The following is a 16554-nucleotide window of genomic DNA, read 5'->3' as shown; positions in this document are numbered from 1 at the left end:
CAAGATAAAAAAACGATCACCTTACAGGACTTCAGGGGCCTCGTCATTACCCGAGTGCATATGAGAAGTTCGTTTTGCTGTATATTTAGCAAGAACATCCATGTTTCAGTCTTAACACATTTTAAACTAAAGCTGATGTTCAGGATTAGTGGTCACCAGGGGGAGGAGAACATGAAGCAAATCCCTCTCTCCTCAAAACAGTTTCCTCCCAGTGTTACAGAGAATTAACAGCAAAAGAAGTCGCTGGTCTGACCCACATTTAGGTTCCTTTAGTGTGAAACTCTTGATTTGGGAGTTTAATCTGGTTAATTGGTTCATTCACTGGAGAGAAGCTGAAGCTCATGGGAGGGCTAAGAGGAAGAGGAAGAGGAAAGGAAAGGAAAGGAAAGGAAAGGAAGAGTGGCTACAGATCTATTGAACGCACAGACATAAAACACACGGGGCCGAGTGGATAGTTAAATAATTCACAGATGCCCATTGATCTTTGTGTCTCGCTCCCACTCACAACACAGCAGTAATCGGATCCAAATTTAAAGTGCAGGGTTAGCTCTAAAGGTAGCGGCCGCATTCCCATGATGCCTTTGAACAACACAAAGGACAACATGTCCTGTTTCCTTTTGAACAGTAGCTACAAATAGCTGAAGCAAACATATGTTTATGACATTAAAACTGTTGTTGGGGTTACTATTAACGAGACTTACGTCACAGTAGTGGCAGAGGGAGTGTTACTCTAAAAAATAATCATACAGGTTGTGTATGAGTATATCTTAGGCTAGGCTGCTCTTTTGTGCAATACTTGGTCAATTTCCTGTCTTTTTTCCATGTATTTATGTTTATACTGTACATATATTTTATTATTATATAGATCTATCTATCTATCTATCTATCTATCTATCTATCTATCTATCTATCTATCTATCTATCTATCTATCTATCTATCTGTAATTATCAAAAGCAAGCTGGAAATACAATAAAATAAGTAGGCCTACAATACAATACAATAAATCTTTATTATCCTATAATTTGCCTTCGGCTCACCGTAAAGATACAAAATTTCATTAAAAACATACAGCAGTTGAGAATGCCGTTAAAACATAGAGTAAAAAAAGAGAAAAAGACTATCTATCTATCCATCCATCCATCCATCTATCTATACAACAACAACATGTGACATGACAGCAACAGGGTAGTGAAACTGACATGTGGGTATTATATTGGACCGCCATGATAGAAATGGAGTTTGGCCTCTGATTGACCAGTCGTGTTGTACTATCATGTGGTCATGAGCTCTATCTCATGACGGACAGATTCACATCACGGATACAAAAACAAAATTAGTCAACATCACAGGATGTCTGGGCTCCACCTTAAGAACGGAATAGGATGGGCGGTGTTGTGCAAATATGATGGACATCATGTTCTCCAGTATGTAGAGTTACTGTAGGGGGTCTAGACTGAAGCTGAAGTCAATACTGGACAGATACACACCATCCAGGCCTCTATCTGTACAGTAGGACAGTGCCGTTCTCAAACTTTTATACACCAAGGACCCCTAAATTGACATAAATTAGATCACAGACCCCCCATTGGACAAAATTTTTCACTTCCAGAATTTTTTTTTTAAATGACTCAACAAAACAATTATAGAAAAACGTGGTAAAATTCCTAAACAAAAAAGGTTTTAAAAAGTTCTAGAAGAAACTGGTAAAAATTTCTCAAAAAAAAAAAATCTAGAAAAAGTGGTAACCCCCCCCCCAACCCAAAAAACAAAAATGAAGTCAAATAGTTAGAATAAAAAAAATAAAAAAATAAAAAGATTCTCCAAAAAAAAATTTAAGTTAAAAAATTCTAGAAAAAAGTGGTAACATTTCAAGAAAAAGTTGGGGACCCCCTTGAACCCTTTCAAGGACCCCACTTTGAGAACCATTGCAGTAGGAGACTTGACCACTTCAGCTCCATTTGCACACCTGAGCTTCCATCTCTGAAGGCTGCAGCTGCTCGATTGTGACAAACCAAAAATCATAATAACTATTATTTTGATCAATATTGAAGTCAAGTTTATTTAAGACAGTCATTTAATGACTCTGGCAACACAACCCTGCTAACCCTTCCTCAAACAGAAGGTTTTCATATGTGAGACCTTTGAGGGTAATCAAACGACATTGCAAATATTCATAATAATGAAATCACATACTTTTTTTTCTTACTACAGTTTCTTATTTCTTTGGTCTTCGATATCCTTTATATCTAATCATCCAACTATTTATTTTGTTTTGCATTACACACCATGTCTAATGTCCTTGTGGGTGTATTGACGACTTGGCAATAACATCTATTTTCATGCCGCTGAAGGAATGCAGACTGGCCAGCAGATTGAATATATTGCTCAACTCGGTCTCAGGGTGTTCATCATAGCGAGCCTGTTCGAAGAGGTTTATTTATTTAAACACAAACCATGTGTGCCAGATATTCACTAACAAAGACAGGTGGTAGGTACTAAACAAGACACCTGTTATTATAGATGAGGTTTTTTTTAAACATCATTTTGGGGGCATAATCAAAACTAAGCATGGGCGACAAAATAATAGAGTTGTATATGAGCTGTAATTGTTGACAGTGCTTTGCTAATGATTATTAGTGGAGCTAATGAACCTGTGTCTCTTTCCTGCCTCTGTATAAAGATCTGTGTCAGTCACTGCTCAGCCTAATGAGTATTTCACTGCCACTTGGCACTTTTCACCGGCTTCTCCAGGGGGATCGTATGGAAAGCCGATTGAACTACGCATGTTGCCTGTCGGAGGCCTGAGCCCCTGCATCCGTGACTAATATCAACTTCATGACAAGTGCACATATCATTATAACTAAGTTGTTTAAATAACATTTTACCATTTGAAATGAGCCTTTTGATGCATGTAAAGCCAATGTATCAACATTACAGTCAACAGCCAACAGTCCTCAAATGGTAAAAACTGCTAAAAGGCATCCCAAAAGGGGCGTGCCAAACAAATATTGTCTCTTGTTTGTCTTTTCCTCTCAGTTTACAGCAGTCTGCTAATGAATTTCTCCCGTCTCTCACCTCCCAGAGGAACCGCAGCCGTCTGTTCAGCTGCTCCGGCTTCTCTGCAGGACATCGACGGGTCTCATTATAAACAAGAGCTCTCTGTACTTTGTAATATCTGGCTTAGTCTCTGTCATCTCTGTGATATTGAGCTCAAATATCTCCATCGTCAGACACAAAACAAGACGTCAAATGACAAACAATACTATATACCTCAAAAAGTGTGGGCTATAACGACTAATGACACTTTTGAAAGGATTTATTGACATTTTAAAGGCTTGAAGATCCCATCAAATAAGAATATGCCATAAAAGACATGTAAAGAAACAAAGATGGTCACTTAAGGTGTGTTGATTGATTTCCAAACACCAATCATGCATTAGTAACCATCGTGAAGACATTTCACCATTAACTGCTGAGTGAATTAGCCCTTAACTGTTAATGAGCAACAATGAGTCAACAGAAAACGCCTTTAATTCATCACTCACACTTCTGACGGCTTCTTCATCTGTGATTCATTTACACAGAAACATGTCACACACTTGAACATCTTGTGCTTCCACAGAGATGCTGGAAATGAAATCCAGCTTGGCTCCGTTCTCATAGCCTATCCTACTCCTTAGCTTATGCTGTGTTCGAGACGACTCCGACTTCAAAGCGTTTGTGACGCACCATGCCAGAATAACCAAAAACATGGTGGGCTGGGACAAACATAGCATTCAAAGTGCTTCACGCAATGCATTAATACATTATAAAGGGCCAAAAACAATTAAAAAATAAGCATTTTAAAATTATGAAACAGATAGGCCTAATTTAAAATCAAAGAGAAATAACAATATGAATTTACTGTGTTCCACAACATCAGTAGGTAATCTGTAAGAGTAAGTAAATATTGTATATTGCATAACGTTTTAATGTATTTTGGCATTTGAAATGCATTTTAATCAATGTTTTACCATTGACGGTGTGGTTATGCGCAGGTGCAGACGGTTGTGTGACGACAGACAACTGATTCTCGAAGAAGACTTTTTCAAGTAGGTTGGAAAATCCAAGTTCCCAGTTGTCTTGAACGCAGCATTAGTTGTTTGTCTTTGCTTCTCATTTGAACAGGTGTTTTTAATTCAGCCTTGTGCGCTCCACACAGGTAAGTCAATAGATGCCACCATCATGACAGAAGATGAGTGATTGCATCTCATTTCTAAATCATGACAGTGAAGAACTGTTAAAAAAAAAAAAACAAAGCTACATGCTAGGTGTGCAAGAGTAGGCTAAGCCATGTGTGGGTTACCTGTGTGTAGCAGGTGTAATAGGTTAGCTACATCAGCAATGCACTTTTCACTTCTGGAGATGCACATCTAAGCAGCATGTGAAATGCAGAGTGCATTAATGCAACTGCTTTGATTCTGTTTATTGATGTTTTCAATAATGCACCAGGTTAAAGGTTCAATTCACTGCATTAATTCTCTAAGAATCCCATCAATTGATTATAGCTGAATTATCTCCAATTGAATCAAATTGGATCAAATCAGGACTTTGTGAAGCAGAACTGAATCAATTTAGAAAATCAGTTGCAATTACAAAGTCTGGCTATTTTTTGATTAAATTAGACTCATTATCTTGTACGAAAGTAGCAGATTGTGGGTCAGTGTAGTTGTGTAACAGGGCTCATTAGCACAATCTTCAACTCGTGTATAACATCAGTGTTAAGTAACTTCAGTCGTAGATGAGAGCGAAGATTAGACTGATTCCTCCGCCACAACACAAACATCGAAGCCACGAGTCTGAGGTTTCCTCTTTAATCCTTCAATGACATTTTATGTGCAACCACACCCCTGCACTCTGGCGGGCCTTTGATATTAAGAAGTTGCAAAAAAACAGCAACCAATTTATATTCTGTGATATTCATTTACATTTAGATCCAGGACTTGACATAATATAGGCTTTTGTATACATTTGCTGAGTCTTCCTCGGGGACAATAGCCCACTAGAAGTCAGGCCTACAGTACAATGTAGTAGACAACACAGTCATGCTTCTTTGAGCCAGTGTAGTGAGTGACTGCATGGCAACATAATGAAAAGGCAGAAAAACCAAACCCTCTCTGTGGTTGTTTCCACACTCTGTCTAATTAGCCCACATGACATCCATTTTTTACTGGGACAAATTTGAAACTCCACCATAGCAGCCTCATTCTTCAATACACGAATACCACACGTTTGCACCAGGATGCTATAGGCTGACTAAGGATGACAAGATAGCAGTGGTTTATTTTGGATTTATTATAGGTTTAACACTGGAGAAACAATATTATAATGACGCCACAGCAGGTGAAAAAATAAATAAAAAATTGTAAATTAGGACAAAGCATCCACAGTCTCAGCTACAGTGGAAGCCCTGGAGGGGGTTTTATTACATTATTAACTGTGCTGCTGGTTTTCCTTGTGATACACTGAGAGGAAAACAAGAAACGCTTCTTACCAGTGCTGCTCATGGTGCCAGTCAGACGTCTTCTCTGGTCAGAGGATGCACAGTAAATAAATCACTATCCACATTGACAGTACATGGATGATGCCAGCAGTCGCGGAGCGCACAGACCTCCCTGCCAGGCAGCAGAAGGGGGAATGAATGTTTCTCCCTCCCTATCTCCTCTCCTCTTCTCTCCTCTCCCTCCTCCAGGAGTAGAGTATTGGTGGTGGTGGTGCAGCTGGTCCTCCGGGCTGCTGAGGCCGCAGGTGATCCTCTGGAAAAAGAAAAAAAAACAGCCGCACTGTGAAGACAATGTCCCGCATACACACTGACTGCAGGGCTGCGCTGTCTCCGCCACACAGCAGCACAGCGGCAGACAGTGCAGGTTGGGTGTGGGCGCACAATGAAGAGACGCCACTACGCGGGTCAAGCTGGGTGGAGGAATTTAAAGCGGATCCGATGCTTTTTCAAAATAAAAGTCATGTTTAAACGCTAGCTGTGTCTGAATGACATGAGAATATATGAGAATTTAGATTAGAAATAACATAAAAATGATGCTTAGAATTAAAGTGAGTAATTGAAGTGAGCTTTGGAGGTCATGCAAGATTTCACATTTTTGATGTTGTAAAATATGAAATACACAAGAATAAACACTAAAATGAATGGTAAAATAATGAATAAATAAATAAAATAAGATGAGATACAATAAAATAAACCCCAACAAGACGAATGTGCTTTCTTGCTCAGAATTTAGGGCAAGTGATTTTATTTTGAAGGGGAAAATCGGTTTACTATGCTATGCTCCATTTCCGTGACCGTCTTTGCTTTACTTGAGCTTCTAGCAAACTCCTCCTGAACAGTCCCCCAGTCAGCCACTGCGCTGGTGGCGCAGCAGGCTACATGGGAAATGTAGTTGTGAAAAAAAGAAAACAACCACTCAAATGAGCAACGTGCATGGGACTGGACTGTAGGCCTACCAGCATGTTCAGTGTGAGTAAACTGCATTAGATTAAATTAGATCTTTTTTAAATTAAATTTGGAAGAGGTTATGAAAGAAATAGCTAGGCTACTCATTCAAACCCACAGCCTCCCAATCCAATTAAGTCAGTGCCGTAACCCACTGTCCTATTGATAGGGACTCTCCACACTCATTCACACAAATGCACACAGACAGGTTGACAGCTCCTCTGTATCAGTGTTCGGAGAGACACAAAGCTCATGTGTCTGTGTAATAACTGTCTGTACAATGTGTGACTCTTGATATTATTAGTTGTAGGTTTGATTCCCACGTTGACAGAGGTCTCATCCCATCACAAAATTTGTGTTTTTGTCATACATTGGTTTTGTTTTTTTGGGATGTGTGTCCTACTTGTTCCTGTTTGGATGTTTTTTCAGTCTGTATTTAGCCTATTTCTTACCCTATTATTTTTGTAATTTGAAGGGAGGCAATAAATAGGCTACGAATTTCATTGCATGGGCTTTAACATCTGTGTATGACAATAAACATCTCGAATCTTTAATCTACTAATTAATGGATAGATAAATACAATGGGTGGACAATACAGATTTATTCTATTCTATTCTATTCTATTCTATTCCAATACAACTTTTCATAAACATAAAACCTCTGCCCAGCGTGAATGAAAATGGGCTACATTCAAACATAACAGAAAAAGCACTTCTGTTTATTTCCCGACGAGCTTTCACTGCGACAAAAAATATTTAACTACGTCATTTGGGCGCGACGCGGAGCACCGTGGCGTCATATGTGTTTCCATGCTTGTGTCAGCCGCTCGTGTTTTCATTTCATTCACCGGGGCTGAAACCACGTCCAAGAGCTGAACTGTTGTGTTGTAAAGTTTTTATCGGACTGAATTCACCTTGTCAATATCGCAAAATGTCGGAAGTTGACGACGAAAGTTTTGGAATTAGCATAATTTTTTCAGAGCACGGTAAAACAGCGCCTAGTTGTCCTCATGGTAAGAAACCTGTTAATCCGTGTATATTTCAGAGTTTATTTGTTGATTTATTAGTTATTTCTTTGATAGATGCATGCTAAGTTCCGCATGTTACGAACAAGGTGCAAAACAGCTCGTACCTCAACGAAATATTTACTTTAAAGCGACTATTTTCAAGATGAGAGCGTTTATTATAACAGAAAATACAAATGCTGACTCGTGTCTTTTTCCAGGTCCAACCTTGCTGTTTCAGAAACGCGGCAAAGGAGCAGATGCAGGCAGGAGGTTTTACGCCTGCTCGGCCTGCAGAGACAGAAAAGACTGCAACTTCTTCCAGTGGGAAGATGACAAGGTCTGTTCACTGTCCCACATGTCATTAAAGTCTATTTCCAGTCCTGTGAACTCTCATTCATGTGAGTTAATTTGCCTTTTAAAGGTGTCGGAGGCCACTCTTCTGGCAAGAGAGGGAGAGAACCGGTCAAAGAGACCTGGGCTCAGCCAGCAGGAGTACTGCAGCAGGTGAGAGGTTTAAGGGATAGTTCAACATTTTTTGCAAATTCTCCTATTGCTATAATCCCTATAGTCATGGCTGTAGGTTCATCACCTTTAATTATCGGTGCATGTTGTTTTGAGATCAGCGGGGCAGAGACGAGAGCTGCTCAGTGAACACCCTGTCCCTCATCAAACTCATCAAATACACAATCCAACAACTCTGGTGGGCAAGTTGTGACCTGCACATTCACCACGCTATGAGATAATAACAGAACGTTACAAGACAGAGTTGTTTTAGAGGTAAATGCAGCCAGAACTACTTTCCAGACACGACTGCCGGGCGGAGTGATTTCAAAAGTGGAAGTAGTTCAGAGTATTTGCTTTGTGTGCTGCTTAGTGAACACTGTGTGTGTTGTGTTCACTGAGCAGCTCACATCTCTGCCCCGCTGATCTCAAAACAACATGAACCGACAATTAAAGGTAATGAACCTACTGCTATGACTATAATAGGGATTATGGTGATAGGAGAATTTGCCAAGATGTTGAAATATCTCTTTAAACTGTACTTCTTTTTTTTTTCTTTTTTTTAAAGAAGATGTCTTAAGGATTTCGATGATGAAAATGTGATTTTTACCCCCTGACTGTAACTTGTCCCTCAGGTTCAGAAAGTTTGTCGCCCTCCCGCTCGATGACAAGAAATTCTGTCACAACTGTCAGTCCCTGCTCCTCCCGGACGAGCACACCGCCCACTCTTCTCACAGATCCGCACCCGTCACGGCGGCCGAGCTGAGGCGGCCCAGTGTGCTGCTGTCTCCTCTGCACGACAAGAAGAAGAACGCCCAGTACCTGTTCGCCGACCGCAGCACAGACTTCCTGCTGGACGTCTTAGCCGCTCAGGGCTTCACCAAGGTGCTGTGTGTGGGTACGCCCAGGTGAGGGTCATGTTGATTATCATCATTATCATTATTTATAGCATCGTAGTTTCAGTTTCTATAGTATTATTATATTAATAATATTATATAAAAATATTATAAATTAAAAGACTTGAGTTTATTTAGGAGTGTATGGACATTCCCATGTCCTTGCGGTGGTCACCCTACTAATTAATGAATAGATAAATACAATGGGTGGACAATAAAGATTTATTCTATTCTATAAATGTATCCATAAAGCTTTTCATAAACATAACAAAATCTACATTAAATTACAATTAAATAGTGATACATGTCCAACGTGAATGAAAAAACATTCCCCAACAACAGAAAAATCACTTTTGCTTATTTCCGACGTGCTTTCACTGCGAGAAAATATTTAACTACGTCATATTTAACTATGACGTTCTGTCATGTGGTTTAAAGGTTTTTCAACCAGTAAAGTTATGAAGAAAATACAGTTTTCTTTACAGCATTCATTTGTTTTTATATAAATTTTACATATTTAAAACTGATGTAATTGGAAATTATCATAAAAGTACAAACAGTTTCAGGATTGGCTAAAAAAAAAAAAAATCAGTCGAATGAGGAATATTTTAAAGAAATTGGTTTTATTGATGTGTGTTTGTGTCAGACTCCAGGAGCACATCAAGCTGCGAAGCCTGGAGCAGAAACATAAACCAATGAAGACTCTGCTGCTGGACATTGACTTCAGGTTGGTTTGTTTTATTATCATTCGTCTTAAATGATTTATATACAGAGGGAAAGACTTAAAGACGACGGCGAGACATCAGGTGAGTCCACGTCACCGTCCCGACCGTCACATGCTGAGGTGACAGAGCTCCAGGTGGTTTGGCCACACCTGGTTCTGTGGCGGTCTGAGGAAGCGCACGGCGGGATACAGCGGCTCGGTGAACTGGTGGTGCGCCCTGTCGAACACCGGCGTCATGGCGGCGGAAAACTTCTGCAGGACGACCATGTTGTCCGCGTCGTAAAATATCAGCTGACCTTTATCGTACCGGACCCACACGCCGACCTTCCTGAGCGCCGCCGTCCCGACGCCCTGGCACGACACGTGGCGGTCGTTGTGCCAGGCGGACAGCCGGCCGTCCCGCAGCTCCACGCACCACGAGTTCCTGTTGCGGCCCAGTTTGGCGCCCTTGTCCCGGCCCTTCCTCTGCAGGCTGGTGTAGGCCACGCCCACGGCCCAGGTGGTGCAGCAGCGCACGTCGACCTCCCAGTAGCTCTGACCCGCGGTGAGCGGAGACGAACCGAGAGCGCAGCAGACGCTGTCGAACTGAAGAGGATGCTGCTCCGCGGTGGAGCGGCCAGAGGCGGAGAAGGACAAGCCCCGCCCCTCCGAGGTCACCGTGATGTTGCTGTGGCACGTCTTCCCGTCAATCAGCACAGGGGAGGAATCTGAAAGGAAACACAGGATCCAGAGTCTCTGTGATATTTTCATTCAGTGACATTTTAAAGCATCTACAGAAAACTTTCATCTTGTGTTGATTTTGGCGACCCCTGTGGACAAAAGAGGTAGGTGTCTCTTTGCGGATCCTCTCCCAGTATCAGCCATGACGAAAATATAGCGATAAAATTGAGCTTGTTTTTTTACTGGCTAGCGTAGGAACTACTTAATGTTGAGTTTTAGCCTCGTCAGTTGTCTGAATGCCGTAAATTGTTTCATCTGGTGGACCAACCGACCACTGCCTCCTGAAGGTAAAGAGTTACACTATTTAGAAACAGCTTATCGTCGTACCGATGGCCTCATTTGCTGTTCTAGGTCATACAGACTAGAGACATCAGCAGAAACAAGAGACTTTTAGGTGTTTCCAGTTAAAAGTTATTTGTAGTTACTTTAAACACGGTTGAAATTACAGCATTTCTACACGATCGAAACTTGTTCCAGGTGTTATCATGAAGGAGGCTAATTGCTGGCGTTGGCGTTATCTGAAGGAGTTCCAGCACTGATGACTACAATCAACGTTTGAATGGTAACTGGATGGTAAACAGGAAAAACCCGATCAAAGGACCTGGTAAACAACTTTGGATTCTCCGCAGACATTTACTCTTTGAGAGACTACTGTACATCATGACTCTGTATCAGAATGGAGATATAACATCATGTATGCTGCGCTAGAAGAATTTCTACAAGTTCATTGTGTCATTTTAACGTCACATTGTCAAAGAAAATCAAATCTAAAACACCTCGTTGGCTGCGACGTTCCCATGAGGCCCTGACAGCCCTCTGCTGCCCTCGGAGAGCTGATGTAGCACTAATTTCCTCATTACCTAACAGCAGAGTCTTCCTCTGCAGCTGGGCTCTCAGTTTCCTGGAGATGGAGGATAATGTTTTAAGAAGTCTCTCAAATCTCTCCTGGTTCAGTCGGATTTGCTTTTCAGAGGCGTCAGGCTTCTTGGGACTGAGACTGGTGAAAAGTGGAGAAAGAAATGTTAGAAAAAGAACATTCAGAAGTCTACATCTGAAAAGCTTTCATGTGAGGATGAAGTGTTTTACCTCAGGTGTTCAGGCTGAAGCTGGGAAGAGACAGAAAACAGAAACACTGATTAAAACAGAAGGAAAACGCTTTTTTTTTTAGCTTTTAAACTTTTAAAAGAGACTGTGTCGGACCTTCTCTTCTTCTTCTCCCGTGGCGCTCTTGCTCAGTGCACTCTGGGTGCTGCCGATGCTCTTGTCCACCTGGTCCTGGTGCTGCTTCCACTTCTTCAGAACCTGGTCCAGCCTAGTCTTGGTCTGCCTCAGGTCCAGCTCCAGAGAGTCCAGGATGGCCTGCTCGTCCTGCTTCATGATGGCCCGCATGTGCTCGAAGCGCTCGTGGACCTGCTGCTTCATCAGCTCAGTGCTCCTCTGGGTGGGAACATGGACAAGCGCCAAGAACTGTTGGTTTTATATCGGCACACTGGATTATATATGAGACATTGAGAAGGTCTGGATCCAGACTTACAGAGAGATCCGTACCGCGTTTCTTCAGAGACCGGATGTGAGCCTCGGTCTTGGTTCTCTCGGCCTGTAGCTCCTCCAGATGTCTGGACAGCTGCTCCTGCAAAGAGAGGGTGATTTTCTTTTGTGTCCATCACTTTTAATGTCTAAAAAGTCAGAAAATATCGACTACTACAAAGTTTTGGGACGAATTTTTAAGCAGCAAGAGCCTGCAATGTCCTGAATTGGTCTCTCAAGTGTGGGTCAAGCCCTAAGAAGATTGGACTTGACATTACCCATAATGCAGCTTAACAGTGTCTTTCACCAAAGACATTACGTAACGGTGTTCACAGCAGAGCGTGTCTGAAATTTATTGGTGTGGTGCCCCCATAGATTTGTCTGGGTCTGTTACGACTGGCTCCAAAGCCAGGGAAATAAAGGACAAGAAACTGGGTTAGATAGATGATAAAGACCATAATAATAATAAAAAAAGGCTAAAATAAGAAAACGAATGAAAAAGAAGGCGACTCTTCTGCAACTTAATGAAACAACAGCGAATAAACACAGCAGAAGACACAAAGATCTTCTGTCTTTCCATTTCAAAAGGTGTTTGATATTCCTGCAACAAATTCCACACTGTCAGCTTGTTTGGAAGAGCTGCTCACTGACCAAGCTGCCGTCAGTATGTCGGTCAGCAAAGTCAAGAATTTTGGACTCGGTTGTTTCTTCACATCCTCACATGAAATTTCTCAAGTCCTTTCAAATGCCGGATCCGTGTGGAGAAGATCCTTCCAACCCCTGAACCTCACCAGACCCCACGTTGTTTACCTGAGAGAGCTTCGGAGCGTCTTTGGCTTTCTTCCTCTGCAGTTTGGGTGAAATTGGGAACGGCTGAACGACCCGGTCGGAGTTTGAATCCAGGGGAGTGTAGCTCAGTCTGTCCTGCAGTGGGGAGTGTGTTCCTGCAGAGGGCGCCGTGAGACCACCCTGCACCGGCTGCCCATTACCTACAGATAGTGATGACTTTCCCTCTGCCATTTCTGCTTCTGGTGACAACAGAGACAAAACAACAAACAGATGTTGAAGCTGGATGATTAGTTGTGTTTTTGCTTTGGCCGTGTCTCCCGGTTTTTCTGAAAAAGTCTGAAAACCGGTTTGTTGTGAGTTCATGACGGTCGTATTGCAAAGACCCTGTCCAGAACCTGGCTTCACTTACACTCCAGATTAATTAAAAACATATTAATTGTGAAAATATCATCAATTCTGTATCTTTTTATTCAGATTTTGCATGAGGAAGGTAATCTATCATTTACTTTGGAATAACACCCAAATCTTTACACACCAAAGAAAGTACAAAGTTTGCTGAATCAAATCCAGACCAAATTAGTTTCCTTTGAACGTTATTAAACCATGTTTTCCAGAGGTTCTTACCTGAGATCAGTGCGTCCCTCCGTCTGTCCTGAGTTAGTGTAAAGAATGTGCAGGGTGTTAGCGCTCTGAGGGTGTGTTCCTGTTTGACAAGCTTCAGCACGCTTCACTCAGACTACACCGTAACCAGGAAACGCTCGAAATCCGCTGCAAGTTTGCCAACCGTGTGTGTGCATGAGCAGATAAGTTCAGACACGCTCTGGTTTTTCAGCCTGATATTCATGCACACAGGGAAAAAAAAGAAAAGATGCTGGAAAATAAGAAAAAAAATCATCCCCTTGTGTTTCAGATATGCCCAGTTCTACAACCAGGGCGAGTTCTGTCACTACAACATGTTCAACCATCACTTTTTTGACGGAGAGGTACGAGTTAAAACACCTTCCAACACATTTCCATGTTTTCCATGTTCAGCGCCATGTGATGATGAAGCTCCTGTGTTTTTAACAGGCCTCCAGTGCAATGTTGCAGGAGTTCCTCAGGGAAGGCGACGGGGAGAAGGTGGTGATGGTGGCTGACCCTCCGTTCGGCGGTCTGGTCAAGGCTCTGGCCAACAGCTTCTCTCTGCTCTTACAGTCATGGAAGAAGCTGCAGAGCTCCGGTCAGTGTCACTGTGGATGTGTTGGTCAATAACAGTGAAAATCTGTTCTGTTCAAGTCAGATCTTTGTCCCACACGAGGACACAAGTGTTGTCACAACTTAAGAAGGAGGAAAACACAGTAAGACAATGATGCAAGAGGCCATTACAAGAGCAAATGCTATACACACAAAGTAAAATATACAAACTGCAAAAAGTAGAAATAAAGGTAAGAAGACATGAGAAAGTTGAGTCTAGATGAACTGGACCTGGTTGTAGAGACTTGAAGATGTTTCATCTCCACAAAGCTTCTTCAGTTCTTCAGTTCCTAGGTATTTGGCCTCAGGGTTGTTAATAAAAGGCTTTGATACCACTCAGTTTGTCAGTGTGACGATGGTAGTCAAGAGTCGTTAGGTCACCCGAGGTCACATCATGAGAACAAAGTGTTTCTGGACACTAACATACTTGTATTGGTTTGTGCAGACAGTGAAGCCGAGATGCCCATGATTTGGACCTTCCCTTATTTCTTTGAGTCGCGGATCATTGAGTGTCTCCCCTCACTCACCATGCTGGACTATCAGGTATCAGCTTCTTCTATTTGCTATATTTAATACACATCAACAGTTTACTCCAAAATAAATTAATCGCATGTGAAAAGTCTATAGATTTAGATTCTGATTCAGTGTTGCATGTTATTTAGTGTATTGTTTTAGTATTCAATACCACATTAATCACTATTTATGTTAGTAAGTAAGTCTCCAGCTACTTCCTAGAAAAATTACATCATATCTTTATATGTAAAAAGTCTAAACCTCGTTCAGCGCCACCTGCCTCCGAGCTGCAGCTCACAGACTCCAGGTTTTGTCTCTGTCTGACCGACTGTGAACAATAAAGTCAATATTTGCTTGTGTTTCCAACCAGGTGGACTATGACAACCATCCCATGTATAAACACGGGAAGACTGGCAGGAAGCAGTCTCCTGTCAGACTGTTCACCAACATCTGCCCCGGAGACGTGGTCCTGCCCCGAGAGGAGGGCTACAGGTACCGACACCCACTCACAGCCTGGTTTCATTTAATATTATCACATTTATATGAATATTTGAGGTGTTATACATATTATACAAGAATTTTTGAAAGTTTGAAAATGACACAATTTTGATTCAGGGATCAGTGAAAAGCAACTAAAATATAATTTGACATTTTTATTTCTAAACTCAATCAGACATTTACATGAAAAACAGTTGTATCTTTTTAAATAAATGTTAAGTTTTACAGTTTCCTCACAACTCATGTTTTGTATTTGTTTTCTTCTTCCTCTGAGGTTTTGCTCTGTGTGTCAGAAGTACGTCTCGTCCCTAAACAAACACTGCGCCAAGTGCAACATTTGTCCGTCTAAGGTAGAAAACCCACACTTTTTTGTTTACATGGAGTTTTATGTAGCTACATTTATTGAATTTCCACAAACTGTGGGCTTCATCGTTTCCTCGTCTCCTCAGGACGGCCGTGAGTGGAAACACTGCTCACCGTGTGGAAAATGTGTGAAACCATGTACGTACATTTATACTTTAGATGCACATTGATACATTATTATATTATAACATGTCAGTGTGGCGTTAATGTGTGGTTAATATGTGTCCATATTTTCCTCTCTCAGCGTGGAGACACTGTCAGGCCTGTGGCCGCTGCGCCCTCCCTGACCACCCGTGTGGAGCTGCAGCAGCAGCAGAGCAGGGTTGTTTCAGCTGCGGCAGCCTGCAGCACAAACGCAATGGCTGTCCTCTCAAAGACCCAAACAGGAGGAGCGGGTGAGTTAGAGGGAACAAACCGGTTCAGTCTGTCCCTATGCGAAATGTGTAAAATGTGTGCAAGTCTTAATCTGTTAGACTAACTCTGTGTGTGTGTTTTCCCTCTCTAGTGGAGGCAAACATCCATCCCATCATCCCCACGCCAAGCCTAAAGCTAAAAAGCTGTCTGGAGGAGCTCGCAGAGCAAAGAAGATGGCAGCTCAGTCTAGGTGACCTGAGTGTGCAGGTAGAGTCAGAGCAGTCAGTCTCCTGGAACACAAAGGAGATGATAGTCTGTGACTCATAAACACACTGTTATCTTATAGCAAACATGTTGGGATAACAGTAGAAAAAATACAGCTAGAGATATTATGCAGCACTTTTTGCCTTTTTTGAGAAAAAATGCAACTTTACCATTTTTTACCTTTAGATGTTAATATTTTCTGAGTTATATTTGAATGATCAGGCCAAAGAAAGTTAAATTAAGACTCTTTGTTCATTTACTTTTGGCCACTTGAGGGCAGTAAGATGTCATTGTTTAATAAGTTAATATTAAAGTTATTAAAGAGTTAATATTAGAGCGCAGTGGCAGCAGAAAGAGTTATTTTAAATGCTGCATCCTTAAAGCCTCAGTTCACCTTCTACTCAGCAACAACCAGGAGACAAATCTCTAAAATTAGCTGGTGAACATAGCGGAGGATTTATCAGAGAAAGTGTCGATGGATGTTGGGGAAGTAAAGTGTAACAGGGAATGGGAATCCTAATAAACAATTAAAAACCTACATACTGTTGCACTGTGTCGTATGTGAGTCTTCGAAGGATTAAGTATATGAGCCAAGTTCTTTAGGTGTATAATCTTCTATATACAGTTTTTAATTCAATATTTCATCACTTTCCTCATCTTCCTTTATCAGGGAGAAA

The 16554-nt window shown here is 41.6% G+C and overlaps 3 protein-coding genes across 4 annotated transcripts in view; 1 reads left to right on the top strand and 2 right to left on the bottom strand.

The window, feature by feature from the left end:
- The window catches only part of ablim2 (actin binding LIM protein family, member 2), a 52544-nt gene extending 46658 nt beyond the window's left edge, over positions 1 to 5886 (bottom strand). The window contains exon 1 of the mRNA XM_083992681.1: positions 5535 to 5886. Within this exon, the coding sequence (XP_083848807.1) occupies positions 5535 to 5547 (13 nt within the window). The 5' untranslated portion in view covers positions 5548 to 5886. The remainder of the gene's footprint in view (positions 1 to 5534) is intronic.
- A 1389-nt stretch (positions 5887 to 7275) lies between these two features.
- zcchc4 (zinc finger, CCHC domain containing 4) lies at positions 7276 to 16345 on the top strand. 2 transcript variants are annotated; one of them, XM_083992721.1, is made up of 14 exons: positions 7276 to 7501; positions 7714 to 7832; positions 7917 to 7999; positions 8632 to 8904; positions 9539 to 9619; positions 13563 to 13635; positions 13721 to 13871; positions 14331 to 14428; positions 14769 to 14890; positions 15171 to 15246; positions 15346 to 15397; positions 15504 to 15654; positions 15765 to 15885; positions 15917 to 16345. In XM_083992721.1, the coding sequence occupies exons 1-13, from the start codon at positions 7420 to 7422 to the stop codon at positions 15865 to 15867; spliced, it is 1464 nt and encodes a 487-aa protein (XP_083848847.1). In that variant the 5' UTR covers positions 7276 to 7419; the 3' UTR covers positions 15868 to 15885; positions 15917 to 16345. The 2 variants fall into 2 exon arrangements, with proteins under 2 accessions (XP_083848847.1, XP_083848846.1); XM_083992720.1 differs by having other exon boundaries at positions 15765 to 16345.
- On the bottom strand, positions 9725 to 12883 carry LOC311001490 (E3 ubiquitin-protein ligase TRIM62; the record flags this gene model as incomplete). The annotated part of the gene is made up of 5 exons (XM_083992578.1): positions 9725 to 10323; positions 11197 to 11333; positions 11523 to 11773; positions 11871 to 11966; positions 12674 to 12883. The coding sequence occupies 5 exons, from the start codon at positions 12881 to 12883 to the stop codon at positions 9725 to 9727; spliced, it is 1293 nt and encodes a 430-aa protein (XP_083848704.1).
- Positions 16346 to 16554: the final 209 nt, after the last annotated feature.

Source organism: Trachurus trachurus (assembly GCF_905171665.1).
Source record: "Trachurus trachurus genome assembly, chromosome: 18".
Classification (NCBI taxonomy): Eukaryota; Metazoa; Chordata; class Actinopteri; order Carangiformes; family Carangidae; genus Trachurus; species Trachurus trachurus.
This window is presented reverse-complemented; position numbering and strand designations above follow the sequence as displayed.

Excerpts from the sequence above, each read along its gene's own strand:
- zcchc4 (XM_083992721.1), top strand. The coding sequence starts at position 7,420 with ATGTCGGAAGTTGACGACGAAAGTTTTGGAATTAGCATAATTTTTTCA. Across the intron at positions 7,833-7,916 it reads TCCAGTGGGAAGATGACAAG|GTGTCGGAGGCCACTCTTCT; the intron begins GTCTGTTCACTG and ends TGCCTTTTAAAG. Across the intron at positions 14,891-15,170 it reads CCCCGAGAGGAGGGCTACAG|GTTTTGCTCTGTGTGTCAGA; the intron begins GTACCGACACCC and ends TCTTCCTCTGAG.